Source organism: Zalophus californianus, chromosome 1, assembly GCF_009762305.2.
Source record: "Zalophus californianus isolate mZalCal1 chromosome 1, mZalCal1.pri.v2, whole genome shotgun sequence".
Taxonomy (NCBI): Eukaryota; Metazoa; Chordata; class Mammalia; order Carnivora; family Otariidae; genus Zalophus; species Zalophus californianus.
In genome coordinates, this window is record NC_045595.1 from 35343680 (window position 1) to 35361335 (window position 17656).

Sequence of the window (17656 nt, forward strand, 5' to 3'; positions counted from 1 at the left end):
TCTGGTCAGCACCAATGGGGTAATCTGTCACAGGGGTCTTCTTCATCCCCACTCTGTAGAAAGATGAGGTAATCTACCTAAAAACACCCCCTGCCCTTCCCCTAAGGGAAGGTGACTTTGTCTGAAATAATCCTCCCTTTTCTTTTGCTAATAACTTCTTTGCCTCACCCTCCTTCTTACAAAACCTTCCATTTTGGACATCTCCTTGGAGTTCCCCTCCACTTGTTAGATGTGATGCTGCCAGATTCATGAATCACTTAATAAAGCCAATTAGATCTTCAGATTTACTTGGTTGAATTTTGTTGTTTAACACTTTATATGTAGAAAAAAACCATCAGAGTACTTCAGTCCCAAAAATACATATGAAAATATTATTAGCTTTAGTCAACGCTATAGTTGCTATAGTTATGTCTTCAATATTCATTCCTTTTCTCATTATTGTCCTACTTTTTCTTTAAGGACCACACCTGCCTCACTCCAGGCATCTCTTCTGAGGGAAGCTGATTTCTTTCTCTATTTGGGCATGGGCTATGTGGTGTGGCTCTAAGCCTAACAATGTGATCTTTTTCCCCTGGCCAAGGTAACTAGCTCAGTTGGTAACAAGGAGCAAGTGACCCAAGTTAAATTAAAGAGATACAAGAAGTGGTTTGCTTGGGGAAGCCAAGAAAGACTCTTCCTTGCTCATCTAACAGAACTCAAAACATTCCTTTCTTTTGCTATTATGTGGATGAAGAAGCTCATAGCCCCGACAGCTGGGCTGGCAGCTGTGTTTGATCCATGGTGGGGAACCTGCCTTAGAATGGACAACTTGAAAGGCAAAAAGAGAGTTGAAAACGAGCTAGGTCCTTGAAGGCTTTAGTGGAGTTACTGAATCAAACCCATGGAGTTTGGGAGGTGAGCCCCACCTGTGAACTCTCAACCTTTAAGAAATCATACATCTTCTTTATTATATACTCTAATTTGAATTCTTTTTGTTGTTATTTTCTCTTAACTGAAACCGAGAATATTCTACCTCCTGCTTTCTATGTTATTCTTGTCCTGGGAGGTTACTATCAGGTAATTCAAGATCTTTCTTCCAGCTTACTGAAAATTATTTGATGTCACTGGTTTTATTTTCCTTAACCTAGTTGGCATATTTTTGAATTGTGCTATCCAATACAGTATCTATAAACCATATGTGTCTACTTAAATTGAAATTAATTAAAGTTAAATAAAGTTAAAAATTCATTGCCTTGGTTGTACTGGCCACATTTCAAGTGCTTAATAGCTACATGTGGATAGTGGGTATCCTTTTGGCCGGCACAGAGAACATTTCCAGCATTACAGAAAGTGCTACAGGATAGTGCTGACTGAGAGAGAGAGAGAGAGACAGAGAGACAGAGAGACAGAGAGCCATTAAATGAGGAGACTTGTGTTCTAATGTCACCCAGGCCACTAAACTCACCCTATTCCCTTGGGTAAGCTTTTTCCCTGTCTTAAGTCTTTTTATTCTCTCTAGAGCAGAGAGGTTGGACTAGGAGGTTTTGGCAGAGGGTCTCTTCTAGGTTCAATATAATGAAATTCTAAGTGCTTTCTTTTGATTTTTAACATTTGTAGACTTTTCTTTATTCTTCAGGGATCAGCTGTGAGCTCTATCATCAGATGGTATTCGGATATCAAATACTGAAAACCAGGGCTGACAATTCAGGACAGTTTCATTTCTTCTCTTCTAGAGAGGAAAAAAAAATCCAACACAAATTTAGAAGGCGGATATGTATGGGTTTAAACAATGTATGGGCCAATTTCCTTGACTCAGTGTCATAGCAGTTGACCAACACAAAACAAAGCAGTTATCCGGGATATGTCACCACTTTATAAAAGCATGCTATTGGCTATCAAAATAACTAGCAAACGGTACTGGGGAGGGCACCCCATCAACTTATTTCTAGAGAAAACAGTTTATTGTGCATGCCATCTTGACAGTGAACTCATATTTTACTTTTGATGGATTATATTCATTTATTTATGGGAACACTTGAGTGTGTGCTATATGCCAGGTACCATATATATGCTCAATTCTGAAGATACAGTAGTAAATAAGATACTGGTTTTCCTTGCTCTCATGACTCTAGTAAGGAGATGAAATAGAAATCAAGAAAGTAATTCCAGAAACAGTTTTTTACAATGGTGGTGAAGGTTATAGAGATGATATCCTGAGGGCTACAAGAGCATGTACCAGGGGGACCTGATCTCTTTTGGGACAGAAGACTACCTGGAACAAGTTACCCTGTATTCAGAGACCCAAGGGAAGACTGTAGTAGGAGTCAAGAGTGAGAGTGTTGTAAAAGATGAGGCCAGAGAAGTAGACAGGGGCCAGCTGATGCAGAGCCCTCTCAACCATGGTCATAAATTTGGGCTTTATTTTAAGCTCAGTGGAAAGCCACTGAAAGGTTTTAAGTACAGGAGTGGCATGATCAACATGCACATCAGACACATTCCTTCTTGCTGCGGAATGGGGATGGACTGGTGTGAGGTGCACATTTGAAGGCAAGTGGACTAGTTAGGAAAGTATTATCATAGTTCAGATGAAAGATGATGGTAGCCAAAACAGGTGTTTGAATGAAGAGGGAGAGAATGGGCAGATTTAAGACACAGACAGAAAATCAAATTAATAGGAAGTGACTGGATGTGGGAGTTCGTGGAGAGGGAGAGGGGAAAGACAGTCTTCATTTCTGGCTTGAGCCCATTGGGATTAGGCAACAGTGATGAATATAACTTTGGATGTGTGAGTTTTGTGAACCACAGAAATTATGTTATTGTTTTTATGATTATCATCAAAGCAGTCATTTTCATGACCTTTATGTACTTATATGTTTATTTTCTTGTAATAAAGAGACCACTTGGTCTCTAACACAACAGTTTTTTTATTACTTTGATTACAGAGAAGTGAAGCTGTTGTTTCAACTTTCTCTCTGTTCTAAAAGAAGAACAAAGAGATGAGAAGTGGAAGAACAAAAGAAATGACCTTATTCTTTCTTTCTCTTCTGCCTGGAAGACAGACAAGATAAGCAATGAGAAATTATAATTGATGAAGTAATTGTAGAGATAGGCTGCTAGAGGTGAAAAATGAGACTTTGACATGAAGGTTATCTTTCCTTCCAGCCTGAGAAAAATTTTGTCTTCCATTTCCCTTTTCTTGCAGTTCCTGAAAATTCTGCCTTATGTATCCAGATCCCAATATAGAACTAAGTATCACTAGTTTTACAGAAAATGATTTAGCCTCTGTTCATTCTCTGTTACTATTAATGATTCTTATTTTCTCTTGAACTGTAGCTTGGCTTTTTTTTGTTTTGTTTCTTTGCTTTTTTTTTTTGTTTGTTTTCTACCTTGTGGATGCTATGGATTTTTAAGAAATAATTTTTCTCCTCTTAACTTCACTAGATAGTAAAAGGAAGCCTAGAGTCAAAATAGTGCCTTCTCTGTATCACTGGATGGTTTACATTTCATATTCAAATTGACATCAGGCTCATCTTTATTTGGTCTTTTCTCCTGTAAAATGTATTGTTTCTTGCTAATATTGCTTGCCTAAATTTGCTTGATTGGAGTTTAGGTTCTGGGACTCAAAGATAAGTCTGAATCATAGTCCTTCAACCTTATTAGAGGTGTGACATTAATTCAAATACTTAACTTCTCTGAAATCTGAGTTTCTACCCATAAAGTAGAGATTACTGAAATATAGATCTATTAGCCCTTTTGTAAGTATTAAATGAGACACTGAATGTAAAGGCTCAGCCAGGGATTGAAACATAGCAAGAGTGCCCCCCAAATAGGTATTAATACAACAGTATCATCATCATCATCATTATATAATATTAATTATGATATTACTATATATTATATATATCCTTGGTCACATCAATATATTATTATAACTCCTGTTCTCTTATTGTACTTCATCTGCTTTCTCTTCATCATGCTTTTCTTCTTCTTAGCTTAAATATATTTTGAAGCAATGCAGGTATAGAATAGAGAAATAAGGCAAGTATATACACATCACTTAGGCCCCAAAGGTAAGACTGACAAGCTAGGCATATTGCTATGTATCTGGTATAGGGCACATAGGACTGCTTGGTAGATTGGAAAATTTCAGATGAGTCCTAGAAAAAATAGTAAAATAACACAAATGATTTACATACACAAATGGAAGATAGGGTAACATTCTTACTTAGCCAAGGGAAAAGTTATATTGCCTTCTTATGAACATGATTTAAAATAGGCGTTGTCAGCCAACTGATAGGTAGCCCCAGTGACTACAAAAAAAAAAAAAAAAGGAAAAAAGAGAAAAAGAAATTGGCCTTCAGTGCTACAGGAGGCATATAGATTAGAGAGAGGGTGCTGTGACAATGATCCTTTCATCCTTGCCTCCATTTTCATTAACCAATTGAAATGAAACAAGAAAAAACATCAGGGTTGGGAAATCACAACCAAAATGTGTTATTTCAAGAAATACGATTTAAATGGTATACATGTAAGCCACTTTAATTTGCATTGGATTGAAACTTGGCATGTTTCTTAGTCCAGATGTAATTTATTTAAATTCCTTTAGGTGTTTTTCAATTTAGAAATATGCATAGACATAAAGTGTTGCATCTCTCGAATTTTTTTCCTGCATATTTGTGAATTAAAATTAGCCAAATTATTATTAAGTGTACTGGTCTTAAGCTGAAATAAGATGGCTTTTTTTTATTTGAGGAAGAGAGAGAAAGAGAGAGAGAGCATGAGTAGGGGGAGGGGCGGAGGGAGAGGCAGAGAAGCAGACTCCCTGCTGAGCTTGGAGCTCCATGGGGCTCAATCCCAGGACCCAGATCATGACCTGAACTGAAGTTAGATGCTTAACTGACTGACCCACCCAGGTGCCCCTGATAGCTTTTATTTCTAATGCCAAGAAATGAGAAATGTGGTAATCAGGAACATGAGGGATTTTCTTGTGGTACTTTATGCCTGGATGGGGGAGTTGGCCCCTTCAACAGGTTTCCCAGGTAACTTAATAACACAAAGTATATGTGAGGGTTTTGTCTTAAGACTTTTATGATCATTTGGAGAGGCAGGGAAGAGTCACACTCCATAAGATATAGTTTTCCACCAAGAAATCCCCTTTTGACATTTGTCCTTGGTCCTTCTCTTCCTGAGCCTCTAATGTATTTCTATCTCTGTCTCTCTCCCCTACCATTTTCTTTCTCCTTCCTGGTTTTCTCCTTGTTACATCCTCTATCTCTCTATCTCATTTTTTTATTATGCAGGATTATTTGCTGAATATTCTTGGCTATTTAAGCATTCTGAGTGTTTTGGCTTTTACCCCCAGTTATTTTCACTGGGCTTTTCTTAGGAATAAATGTGGGTTTCTCCATAGGGCAGAGTTCTAATGAATAGAATTTTTCTCTTTCTCACATAAACAAATGTGCATATACACAGATACTGTGTTTGAAATGTGTTATCTTTAGGAGTTTGGCTTGAATCATGATTCAAATACCCAACTGCTTAGGCATCTTGAATTAATGAAACCAGATGGGCTAAAACAATAGTGCTGGAATAATGCCTTTTGAAATATTGTGCCTGCATGACAAAATGGCTGAGCAGGACATAGCCATAGGCCACATCGGTGATCAGTCTAGAACTCCTGGTTTATAAGAGTCCAAAGGAATTCCAGCAGCAATAATCAATGCTTTGGGTTTATCATTGCTCTGATTAAAAAAATCTCCAATGGATTTCCATTACAAGGGGCTCTGAAAAAGCAGGAACTTGGTTTGATATGCATACTGCTGTCTCCTCAGAGCTTAGGGCAGTGTATAGAACATAAACATTCAATTAATACTTGGATAATGTAAGTTAAAATCTTCATCAGTCAGAGTAGACTAGGTTATGCTGCAATAACAAATAGCTCCCAAATCTCAATTGCTTGAAGAACAAATTATTTCTTATTCACTGTGTATATCCATTATGGGCGGGTAGGGAAAAGGGAGGGCCTGTTTTCTCTGTGATCATTCAAGGATCCAGGCTGATAGTGTGACTAGTCCCTGTTCTGGAGACAAAGGAGGGTGTTGCTTCAACAATTAAATGTTCCAGCCTCAAAAAGACACCATCAATTCTGCTGATACTTCATTGGCCAGAACTTTATGGCCCACTCAATGATAAAGGAATCAGGAGACACAATCCTACTATGGCCAGATGGTGGAAAGGCCAACTTCTTTGAAAAGTGTGATAGTAGTTCGTTATCACAAAATAATTGGGATAGACTAATAGACTAAATTGCCTTAAATGCCAATATTTGTTGATGCTTATATTATTTAGGACAAATGGTCATTGGCTGCAGTACAATGGACTGCAAGGTATTTGGAAGAAAAACGAGGCACTATGTTGATATTCTTGTTCCATCACATACATATATAGAAAGTCACTTAAGCCTGAAAGAGCAAGTCTTTCTTCCAGTCTTTTTAAAAAAATTAACATGCTTATCTGAGTGCCTTGAACATAATCCTTTAGTACATCTTTCAAGTTTATTAAATTGAATTAATTTGTAGATAAGTAACTATGTTTAGCTTTAATTTAATCCCTAGAAAGGAAGAAAATAATGGTTAGTTTTTTCAAAATGGCAGCCCTTATTAGTAACTTCCTTTTAGTTTGCATACATTAGTATAGCAAAAACAACCTCCCCCGCAAAATTCATGGGACAAAAACTATCTTCCTCACTTCTATATTTCAAAAGCCTGGAATGTACTCAATATATACCTCTTGAATGAATGAATAATACTTCTTTGAGACTATCTTAATGGTAAAGAAATGAGAAAATGTAATGGTTATTTTTGGGGGGTTATTTTAACCATGAAGTATTTTTTTTAAGATTGTATTTATTTCTTAGAGAGGGAGTGAGAGAGAGAGAGAGAGAGAGAGAGAGCATGAGCCGGGGGGAGGTGCAGAGGGAGAAGGAGAAGCAGACTCCCTGCTGAGCAGGGAGCCTGATGCAGGGCTCGATCCCAGGACCCTGGGATCATGACCTCAGCCGAAAGCAGACGCTTAACCGACTGAACCACCCAGTCAGCCCAACCATGTAGTATTTTATATGAGTGTGTAAGACATGGGCTCTTGCACCAGATCATTGGAGTTTGAAACCTGCTCTATCACTTATAAGCTATATTACCTTGAGCAAGTTTCTTAATCTCCCTGTTCCCCCTGGGGTTCCTCATCCATGAAATGAAGAATAATAACACTTATCTTATGGGGTTAGTAAAAAAGGATTAAATTATACCTTATAAGCAACATACTATAGAGTAGTGCTACTCATAGTAAAGATTTAATAAACATTAGCTGCTGCACTGCTATTATTTGTGTCTTGTACTGCACAGTCGGTGTACAATTCCTGTATGTATCACCAACGCAACAATAACGAACCACAGAAATGAAACATGCACTACTAACTATAACTTTGGTGTTGTTACGTGTGCATTGTGCGCTGTGAAAGACCAGTGGGGAAGACTGACCCATCCGTAGGGGCTCTCACTCTTTCACTCTGTTTAACATGAGAAAAGGTGATGGTTTCCAAAGTTGTACAGTGGCATCAACCGTTCTTTATTTTTTTTTTAAGATTTATTTATTTTGAGGGGGGAGGGGCAGAAGGGGAGAATCTTAAAGCAGACTCTCCTCTGAGTGTGGAGTCTGACATGGGGCTGGATCCCACCACCCTGAGCCTACCCCAAGAGCCAGAGGCTCAACCCACTGAGACACCCAGGTGCCCCTTCGATCCTTCTTTATAACCCCCGTGCAAGGCAGAGGTATTCTGAGGCATTTCAAAAGGTTTGTGAGGAGGGAAAATCATGAGAACCACCTTGATTTTGAAAAAAATATGAAAGACTAGACCTATGACAGTGGGGATCACATCGACCTTGTTCTCTGCCTTGTCCCCAAGCATCTAGCACATAGTAGGTGCTTTATAAGCAATTCATGAAATAACTGAATGAGTATTTCTGTTCATGCAGTCTATAAGTGAAAACTAGGTCACCTTACATGCATCCTTGATGTTTGGATACAATCACACCTTATTTCCAAAGAAGAGAGTGTCCAAACCATAGTACTAGAAACAAAATGTTCAGTTTCTGAGGGTTTCCTCTCCCTACCCTAGCATGTTATTGGAGGGAGAGGGAGATTTAAAAAAAACGCTTTGAGCATATTTCTTTGTCAAAACCCAGTCTTCGATGCTGAAAATGACATGTTTCTATTTATTAAACATGTTCAAAAACCTCAGAAGGTTTTTATTGGGCTTATGCATATAAGCATCTATATTGTATTCCAAGTATGCCATATTCCCAGATTTAGCTGCCAAAACAATCGACAGACTTAAATTTGTATAAACCTAACAATATTTTTGCTCACTCTCCTACCCAGTTAAAGTACTGGGTCAAAGAACATGAAGAGGTAAGAAATGGCCTGTAGTTCACTTTTGCATTTACTGTTAAGAAGCCTAACACCCATTAACACTATCAATATTTTGCAGAATGTTTTTTTTCTTTTGTTTCTCCTTCCCTCTTTACTCTTTTGGCAAATGAACGGTATCAGTGAAAGCTCTAACACAACACGCCAGACAGTATAGTGTTAAAGTGCTGCGTGAGTTGCTGAAGAGTTAGTGGGCAGGCATTACAATTCACTGTAGCTGTAATAGAGGGTAATGTCACTTTAAGACATGTGATACTTTACAGAGGAGGGATGTATTGAAACAGACTACTGCTACTTACAGCACCGTATAGCAGCCCTGCTCCTACATTTTGCTGCCTTACTCTGCCCCAATGCACGGGACTGGGGATGGTCCGTCATTAACTGTAAACTGATTCTCATCAGGATCACTTCAAAGGTCTCATCAGGCAGAGGTGACGCGAGGAGATGATTTAAAGGTGAAAATGACAAGGTTTCCACCCCTCAAACCTTGGCTCCTTTTCTGACAATACAGTCTGAATGAACCCGATGTCTTCTTTACTGTGGAAATAGCACTGGAAGAGAAAAACATATTTTTTTTTTAATCCTGATAAAGAAGATTATTGGGAAGCTCTTTTAAAAAAAATCTCCAATTGTGCACAGATGGATTTTAGAAAGTGTTAGAGCTTTCCAATGAACACTAATAGAGTACTCTGCTCTTGGCTGGATTTTTCAGGTAAGAAGCCTCTTTAAGGATTTAAGATTCAGAAAGCAGATTTGTAACCTATTCAGTCATATCTAGAGAACTATGTAAGGCTGGATGCATTATTTGGTGGAAAACACCTATTAACATAGACACAACCTCTTGGTAGGAGAGTGAGCAATGACAGTGATATGCAGGAACCTTGGAAGTGATGCTGAGAATTAAAGAAAGTTAAATAAGAAAAGGAAGAAGAAGAAAAATACTGCAAATGTGAAGTCACAGTAATCTTTTTAAGTGCTAAAAGCTACAGGGGTGAAGAAATGAGCAAGAGAAAGCAGAGTCATTGAAAAACTGTTAAGTTTTGATTGTGGTAGGCTTTTTGAAAGTTTAGATGAATTTCTAGTGCATTTTTAACTGAAATTCACAAGTAGTCAATGCATGCCACAGTCACCTCTATTTTGTCTTTCTATAATTTGCAGGGTATTTTGAAAAGGCCCCTAAATGCATTCATTTCAAGATTCATAGAAGGGGTGTTGCTATTTATCTCTACTGAAGAGAATGTATCTATGTTATACTGATAGTTCTGAAGACAATGAGGATAAATCTGTTGTGTACAAAAGTAAACAGTGGGCAGTGAAACTAATTATAAAGTGAATGGTCCATCTGAATCACAGAGTGAGGCATGAAAGGCACCATGCTGTTGAAAATAATGTTTTCCTACTTTGCACTTAATTATGGTTGTCACCATTTGTCTATTATAGTCCTAGCCCCCTTTTAAAGACTGCATCCCTCTCCTAAAGCCCATAAATTATCTTGTATTATGTCTTTACACACACACACACACACACACACACACACACATATGATGTATATTTCTGCTTTCTGAACATCACAGTTTTTGAAAGAGTGCCAATTTCCATGAATAAAGAAACCACACTGGGAGGTCACTAGCAGATTTAAATGTATAGTCGAAATACTTATAGTGTATAATTTGACAGTGGAAAAATGTTTAAAAGGAACAATCTGGGTTCCAAAGCTCTCTCTAAGAGAAAAGAATACACTTAACTGGATTCTTGTATAGAAAATGCTTCCATATCACTGGCTGAGTAAGGACAATGCTTCAAGTTTGATTAATTTGGCAATATGAAATGCAGCATAAGGTGTTGTTTGAGAAATTGGACAATATGTAGCGCAGTTGAGCCTCTGTAGCTCCTAAGATCCTTATAGGTGCAGATAAGACTGTCAAAGTTTCAGCGCCTGAGAAAAGGTATATATGTTCATCCATAAATACATACACCACCTGTGTATGCATATTCATCAACACTATACAACAAATGCCACAATGGGATCTCAGGAGGCAAAGCAATATTGTAAATTATGGCTTGCTCTAGGATAGACGCATAGATCTTGCATCTGAAACTCATTCTGGCTGAAGACAATTCCGTCTGATTTTAAGTCCAGCCAAAAAAGACCAGTTCTATCAGGAGATTACAACATGCCTCTGAGAAATGATTACTTAGTTTAGAAGACAGCAGAATGATTAAAAATTCATGACTGTAGAATTAAAAAAAAAAAAAAGAATCCACTCTTTCCTTTCAGGCTTATGTCAGACTTACAATGAAGTTAGAATGAACAGGAGTATGCAGCTTTTCAGTGCCTGGAATAACTATAGTTTAAAGATCATTGTAAAAAACAGGATGTAAAGTCAGGATACGGTGCTTCAAACTGCCTAACTGATAGTCACAAACTTTAATTTATTTATGTGTCTGGCAGTCCTTGGCATTTGGCTTTGCAGAATTTCAAAAAGAATTCACGATCTCTTGGGGAAGGCTTTCCCTCAATCCCACTTCATGGCATGACCTCTGCTGGGTTATTAATTTCAGCCAGCAAAGTAGCAAAGGGGACATGACGTCTGAGACCCTCCTTCTCTCATCAGTGGGACTGACTGAGCTGGGGGCTTGAAGCTGGGGGTAATCCTTGCTGTCTCATGTTCTCTTTAGAGAATGGCAATGGTCTCTGCGATGTCCTGGGTCCTGTATTTGTGGATAAGTGCTTGTGCAGTGCTTCTATGCCATGGATCCCTTCAGCACACTTTCCAGCAGCACCACCTGCACAGACCAGGTAAGTCGGGAGCTGGCTCCTCGGCAGCCTCCAGTCTCACTGCTGTCACCTTAACAGATGGTTGAATGTAAGCGACAGAAAGTACTACATAGTGCGGGCAGCTTGCCTCTGAATTCCAAGACACATATTGTTGGCTGGATGCTTTGGCGAAAGGTGAGGGGGATACTAAAATGCCCTAGAGGTGTTTCTGTGAATTTCTCAGGGAAAAAAAAAACAAAACACGATTTTCTCTAAGAGTCTCCCTACCCCCTTCCTCACACCTTAAAAAAGTGAAGTCCTTGGTTTTTGGATACTTTGGCCAATAGCAAAATACTCTGCAGAAGGTGGGATAACCTGCAAGGCTTGATTTCTTAGAGAGGCAAAATATCTTTGCAACCAATAAAATAATGGGTATGTATACCGCTGGGATATCCTATCTGGTGTGGATACTATAATCTCGGTGTGTGCGTGGCTAAGAATTTTTGTGGATATGTTAGTGCCGAAATTAACTTTGGAAGTAGTTCGTTAATGAAAAAGAAATTTAAAAATAACTTACTATTTCTTGTCTGCTTTAATTTGTCTCCTCTCCTTTCTCCCTTCCTTCACTTTCTGTTCTTCCAGTTTTTACGGTGATATTTTTCTCTTTCTCTTCCTTGGCACTTTCAGGAACAAGTTCCCTTTAGCCTGATTTTTCCTCCTATATTGAATTTTTGATTTCCGGACGCATTTTGCTTTCTTCGTCTTTTTGTTTAAAGTATATTTCTTACCCTTCCATGGCCTCATTCTTCCGTCTGGGTTTTTTTTTTTTTTTTTTTTTTTCCTCCTTCTTTGCCTTTCTCATTACTGTCCCCCAGCTCGATTGTCCTTACCCTCACCCGTTCTCTGAAAAGATTTCCTTCCCCATTCTGTTTAGTTTCAACCTTTGCACTCGTTTACTCCGCCCTCCCCCTAAGCCCTCCTCCCCCATCGCCAAGTCCGGGCCCAGGGGACTAGTTGCGCTCCAAGCTCCAGATCTTCAGGTCGGAAGTGCTCCCCGCCCTCCATCCCCTCTCCAGATTCTTTCCTGGCCTCCTCCCATCCGTTCGGCTGGCTCCAGCTGCGCGGTCCAGCGTCCACGCCTTTGCCTTTCTCTGGCTCCGCAATCGGCCTGGGCGCCAGTCCTGGGCTCGTCGGCACAATCTTCCAGCAACACCTCCCGGGGCGCTGCGTGCTGCCTCCCCGCGCTCTGCCTCCAGGCTGCGGGCTGGACGGAAAGAGCAAGGGTGCAGCCCGGGGTCCTGCTGAGCGCCCGCACCCGGCTGCCGCGGAGCGCCCGAGCAGGTTCTCTGCAGGAAACCGGGCCACCCCCCGAGGACTGGAGAGGGGGAGGGGGTGGGTGCGGGAGGGGGGGTCGGGGTGGCCTCAGCCGAGGGCTGCGTCAGGGCCCCAGCCACCCTCACTCCCCACGCCCTGGGTCGCGGAGGGAAGACGAGGGGGGCGCTGGTGCCCCTGCAGGTAGGCTTGGAAACCGCTCCGCCGCCCCTGCCGAGCGCTTGTATTTCTGCCTCGTGGGTCCTCAGCCGCGAGCGGGTACCGCCAGACTCTGAGGCATCGGTGCCAAGGTGAAGGAAGAACAAACGTGGGTTTTGGAATCTTCGGTTTACCTCCAATCAGTTAATTACCAATCGGTTCAGGCAAAAACGTCTGATTTGTTACAGTCGTACAAATAATGCGGGAAATTTGCATTCATTGTCATACTTAACAGTAAGAATTCGTAACAAAAATAACTATTGTGAGGGTTTTCGGCACACTCACGTTGTCTTAATCCGTATACAAGTAGGTGTAATCGCCCCTACCGCCCGCACCACGCGCACCGCCCCCAATCCTTCTGTTGCCCAGGAGACTGAAGTTCTGAGGGATCCGGTGACTTGTGTGAGACCACACAGCCAGTAACTGCCATTAGAAGTCGGGTCGGTCTGATGTCACCTCCCTGGCCTGTTTCCCAAGGAGGGGATATATCTCCCAGGGCACAGAATAATCACGCCGAGTAGCCTCTTTGAGGGGTGTGAGCCGTTTCCCATAATCTGTGAAAACTTCCAAGCTATGTCAATGCACGGACTCAAACCCCTTATGAAAGGTGGCCTTGGCTGAACTTGGTGAGGGGTGGCCGGTGGCGATGGCAGCGCTCAGGACCAGCACTCATCTCTGTTACTTAACCTGAAGTGTCTTGACCTTGGGAAAGTCACTTTTCTTCTCTGGGCCCAATTTCCCATTTAAAGATATTGTGGGGGTGTAAGTAAAATAATTTTTTTGTGACAGCGCTTTGTAAACTGTGAAGTTCCTCATAAATATCAATAACTCTGACATCTCTTAATAGACTACAAAAGTACATGTTAGAGGTGCTGAATGAGTAAAGTTTGGCTGTTCACACAGCTAACAATCCACATAGAACAAAACCTTGTTTTAATCTCGTGTGTTTTTCTTTTTAAACTATGAGATACCTGGCTAGAATATATTACCAACCACTGCCTGTCTTTTACGCTCGATGTGTATAGTCATGAAATAGAGTGCACTTTGCGGTGAGTTTTTACTTGGACTATCTCTGTTAATCAGTTAATACAGGAGTTTTTTTGGTCGGGGGTTATGGTTATGATATTTGTATTAAGTAAACTCAAATCTTTATGGGGCTTGTTATCAAAATATTATAATTTCAAGCTCAGAAACACGTCGTTAAGTTCTGACTAAAATTGAATTCAGTATTTGTTTTCTCCACCGTCTACTGCTAGAAATTGCTTATTATCACCAATGCATGGTTGATCTGTATGTCAGATACCCCAAGAAACTGTAGCACCAAACCCAATTTCAGCCCCAAGTGCTTATACATTTGAGATCCGTTACCGATTCATTGATGAAATTAAGAAACTATATATACTCCTTTCTAAATGCAGAAAGATTAAAATGATATCAAACTGAAAGTCCAATGGTTCTATATAATAGGTTTATTCAACTTTCTTGGGTTTTCAACAATAGCTGCAAAGATTAAAGCGATAGATCTTGGACACAGCAATATTCTAACTTATTTCAGTCAGAAATGCAATCTCCGTTAATACAATCTGTTTTGATTTTTAAGAGTAAATGTATGCTTTTTTTTATGAGAGTTGTGATGTTTCCCTTTGTGGGTCTTAAATCTTCAGGGACACTAATGAAATGTGTATGAAAACAAGAGAGAAATCAGGGCCAGTTATCTGTGACAATCCACCCCTAAATGAGCAAATAAATAAATAAATAGCTGGATAAATGAGCAAAAAGGAAAAACATAATCTCATTTTCTCAAATCAGTTAAAACAAGTGACATGATGAGAAAAAATGGGACACCAGGCAGATCCTGAGCTTTGCCACATTTGCCTAAGCTTGAAAAATCGCCTCTTCCATAAAGCAGGAACAAGCGGACACTGCATGCATACCAAGTACCCGGGAAATGTGAAAAATGACAAATCTTTCCCTCAGAGCCCCGAATGGGGGGAGAGTGAAGGCTTTACAGCTGCCTCCTCACCTGCTTAGGAACGGCTGGCCCCCCTCTTGCCAGCTTCTTACGGGCAGCTTTGCCATCCCCTACACAGTAAGATTGATGGTGTTCCCATCCCAAGCAGCCAATTTCAGTCTCTCAAGAAATAATCCACTACACTGACAGATGAGTGGAATTTGACGCGATGTTCCCCTCATCAGACTCTGCCGCACCTGGATGTCACCAGCCAGCCAGGGTCCTGTAGGGGAAATGGTTAGAGATCTGGGCCAATTTCTGCTGTCAAAACATGAAATCGGGACGATGTCTTTGTGAGGCCGTGAATTTGAGATCTGTCTTCTCAATGCAGTGGGTTAGTACACAAACAGAATGAGAGTATGTTAACCAGAAAACAGACTGATTTCAATAGATTCCCCTGTAGTCCCTAAGTACTTTCTATTTTTCATATTTATGGTATTAGGAATGCACCGTTATTTTCACTTACTAGTTAAGAAGGATTAAAACAGTCAGTCAAATGGAAGTGAACTTTAAAATTACACAAATGAGTAAAATGTGCTGTAGATGAACAGCACATTTTGAATTTATAATTTCAATAATTTAATATTTGGCTAAATCAAGTTTTTATTTTGGGAACGATGTAGGAAATTACCATAACAACTTGAAGAATACTCATGCCTTTCATATATATAAATATTAAAGCTGGAAGGGGACACATAATTTAAAAAAGACAGACTGAACAATGAAAACCCAAAAGTGGTGTGTTCCCTTGTTTCAGGAAATTAAAACAGCTTCAACTCTTTATAAGCATCAGGTGTGTAACAGGTGAAAAAGGATGAATGGTTTGCTGGATGTAACTTTCTACTTTAGAATTAGTTTTTTCCCCTTATGGATATATGAATTATGACACTAATTTTAATAGTTACTTAATTTCGAGTGTATGGGTATGTGTGTGTGTGTGGGGGGTTATTCTTGAAACTTAATAAAATATGGATCATTTCAAAATACTTGAGTAAGAAGAGATCCTTGGGATTCTTTAGTAATTTAAAATTATAAAGATAAATTACATGAGACAAGAAGTTATAAGTGGCTAATGAATCATTTTTCTTGAGTCGCTGCTATTGTATTGACAGGTGTGTATGGAAATGATATATGGAAAGATTACTCCGAATAGAATTGTCTATGTAACTTATACTTGGCCTGATTTAAAACTATATTAAGCAAACTATGTATTTAGAGGGAGGTATTCATTTATGACTTAATTAATATGTAGTGAACATCACCATTCATTTAAAAGTGTGATTTTTTGGTAAAATATTAAAAAGCATTCTTGTATATCTTATCTTTACCTTAGTATTCAATATTACTTTATTGAAAGCTGCTTAAGGAATACGCATTAGAATAGCAAGGCACATTACAATAAAGTATTGTTTTACAACTGTAGTATAAAAGATATCGTCAGAACAACAGTGGTTGCATATTGGCTTTTTAAGAATTCTTACCAGTACTGGATTGCTAAGTGTAGTGAATTGCCCTAAGGATTAGAGCAGACAGGTTGTTATTTGGTGTAAGCTGGTGCTAGTGATAATCCATTGATCATCTGATTGATGTTATTGACCTTGTCCCAGAGTCAGAGTGCGGCTCTGGACATTCAATAAGACCTCAAAGTATCAAAACCAAGTAGAGATGCAAATAAATATTTCCTGTCAATCCCCTGAATTTATAAGAGAATTATTACAATGCTATATAAATACTGTTACTTATGTGAGCTCAAGCCTATGGCCTCAGTTCCTCATAGTTAAGGAAAATAGATCTTATGTCACACTGAAAACAAATATTTAGAAGTGGCCCAAATGAACCTTAGCCTTCAATTGGTAATTTCTTAAAGTTCATTTAAGATGACTACTTGAACTTTTTGAAAAACTCTTCCAGTTTTAAACTGTGTGAAAATCTCAAAGCTTGAGTATGTAAATTGGTGCAACATTTTTTGAAAACAATTTGGCAGCATCTCCCAAAATGTAAAATGTGCAAATCCTACACAATTCCATTTCGAGATGCTTAGCCTAAGAAAATGATTGGACAGGTGTGAAAAAATGTATGTAAAGGTCTAGTTAATTTAATGGCAAATGATTAGAGGGGGGTTTTAGCTATAGCAAAAAGAGATTGGAACAATAAATCATTGTATACCACACAATGGGATTCAACATAACCACTGCAAAGAATGAGAGGTGCTTATATGTACTCTTAAGGAAAGATGCCTATGACACACTGCTGAGTGAAAAAAACAAAAACTAGGAACAGAATACGCAGTTTCAAAATAATTTTGGAAAAAAATATTAACACAGGCATAAAAAGATGTCAGAAAGGCTATAAACATTCTATACATAGCATCAGTTAAACCTGGTGGTAGGACTAGAATGACTTGGACACTTTATTTCCTATAATTATGTGGTTTTTAATTTTATATTTTTAATTTTTTTAAGATTCATTTATTTATGAGAGAGAGAGAAAGAAAGAGAGAACAGAGGAGGAGCAGAGGGAGAGAATCCTGAAGCAGACTCTGCTCAGTGGGAAGCCAGGAGCTAAGTGGGCCTCAATTCTGGGACCAGGACCTGAGCCAAAACCAAGAGCCTGCTGGTTAACCGAATGAGCCACCCAGGTGCCCCAATGATGTGTTTTAAAGATTTGTTTTTAATATGGGTATATATTACTTTTTAATAAAAACCTTAAAATATTAGCTGTAGTTTTATGGTAAAATTAGAAATGTATCAAACAGTTTTCTTAGGTTAAGGAGAAAGGAGAAAGATTAGGTAGGAAAGTATCATGAGGCCCTCTTCTTTTTAAGAGCCTTAATCCAATGAAGTGTCTAGGCCGGTATTTTCCAGTTCAGAAAATACCGTACCCTCAAGATGCAA

The 17656-nt window shown here is 39.2% G+C and overlaps 1 protein-coding gene across 3 annotated transcripts in view; it reads left to right on the forward strand.

The window, feature by feature from the left end:
* Window positions 1-9013: 9013 nt before the first annotated feature.
* Window positions 9014-17656, forward strand: part of TAFA1 (TAFA chemokine like family member 1) — a 511550-nt gene continuing 502907 nt past the window's right edge. For 2 of the 3 annotated variants that reach the window (XM_027587898.2, XM_027587896.2), the window contains exons 1-2: window positions 9014-9175; window positions 11143-11263. In XM_027587898.2, the coding sequence (XP_027443699.1) occupies window positions 11146-11263 (118 nt within the window). In that variant the 5' untranslated portion in view covers window positions 9014-9175; window positions 11143-11145. Of the gene's footprint in view, window positions 9176-10279; window positions 10410-11142; window positions 11264-17656 lie in introns of those variants that run through there. The other variant, XM_027587897.2, reaches the window with a different exon arrangement.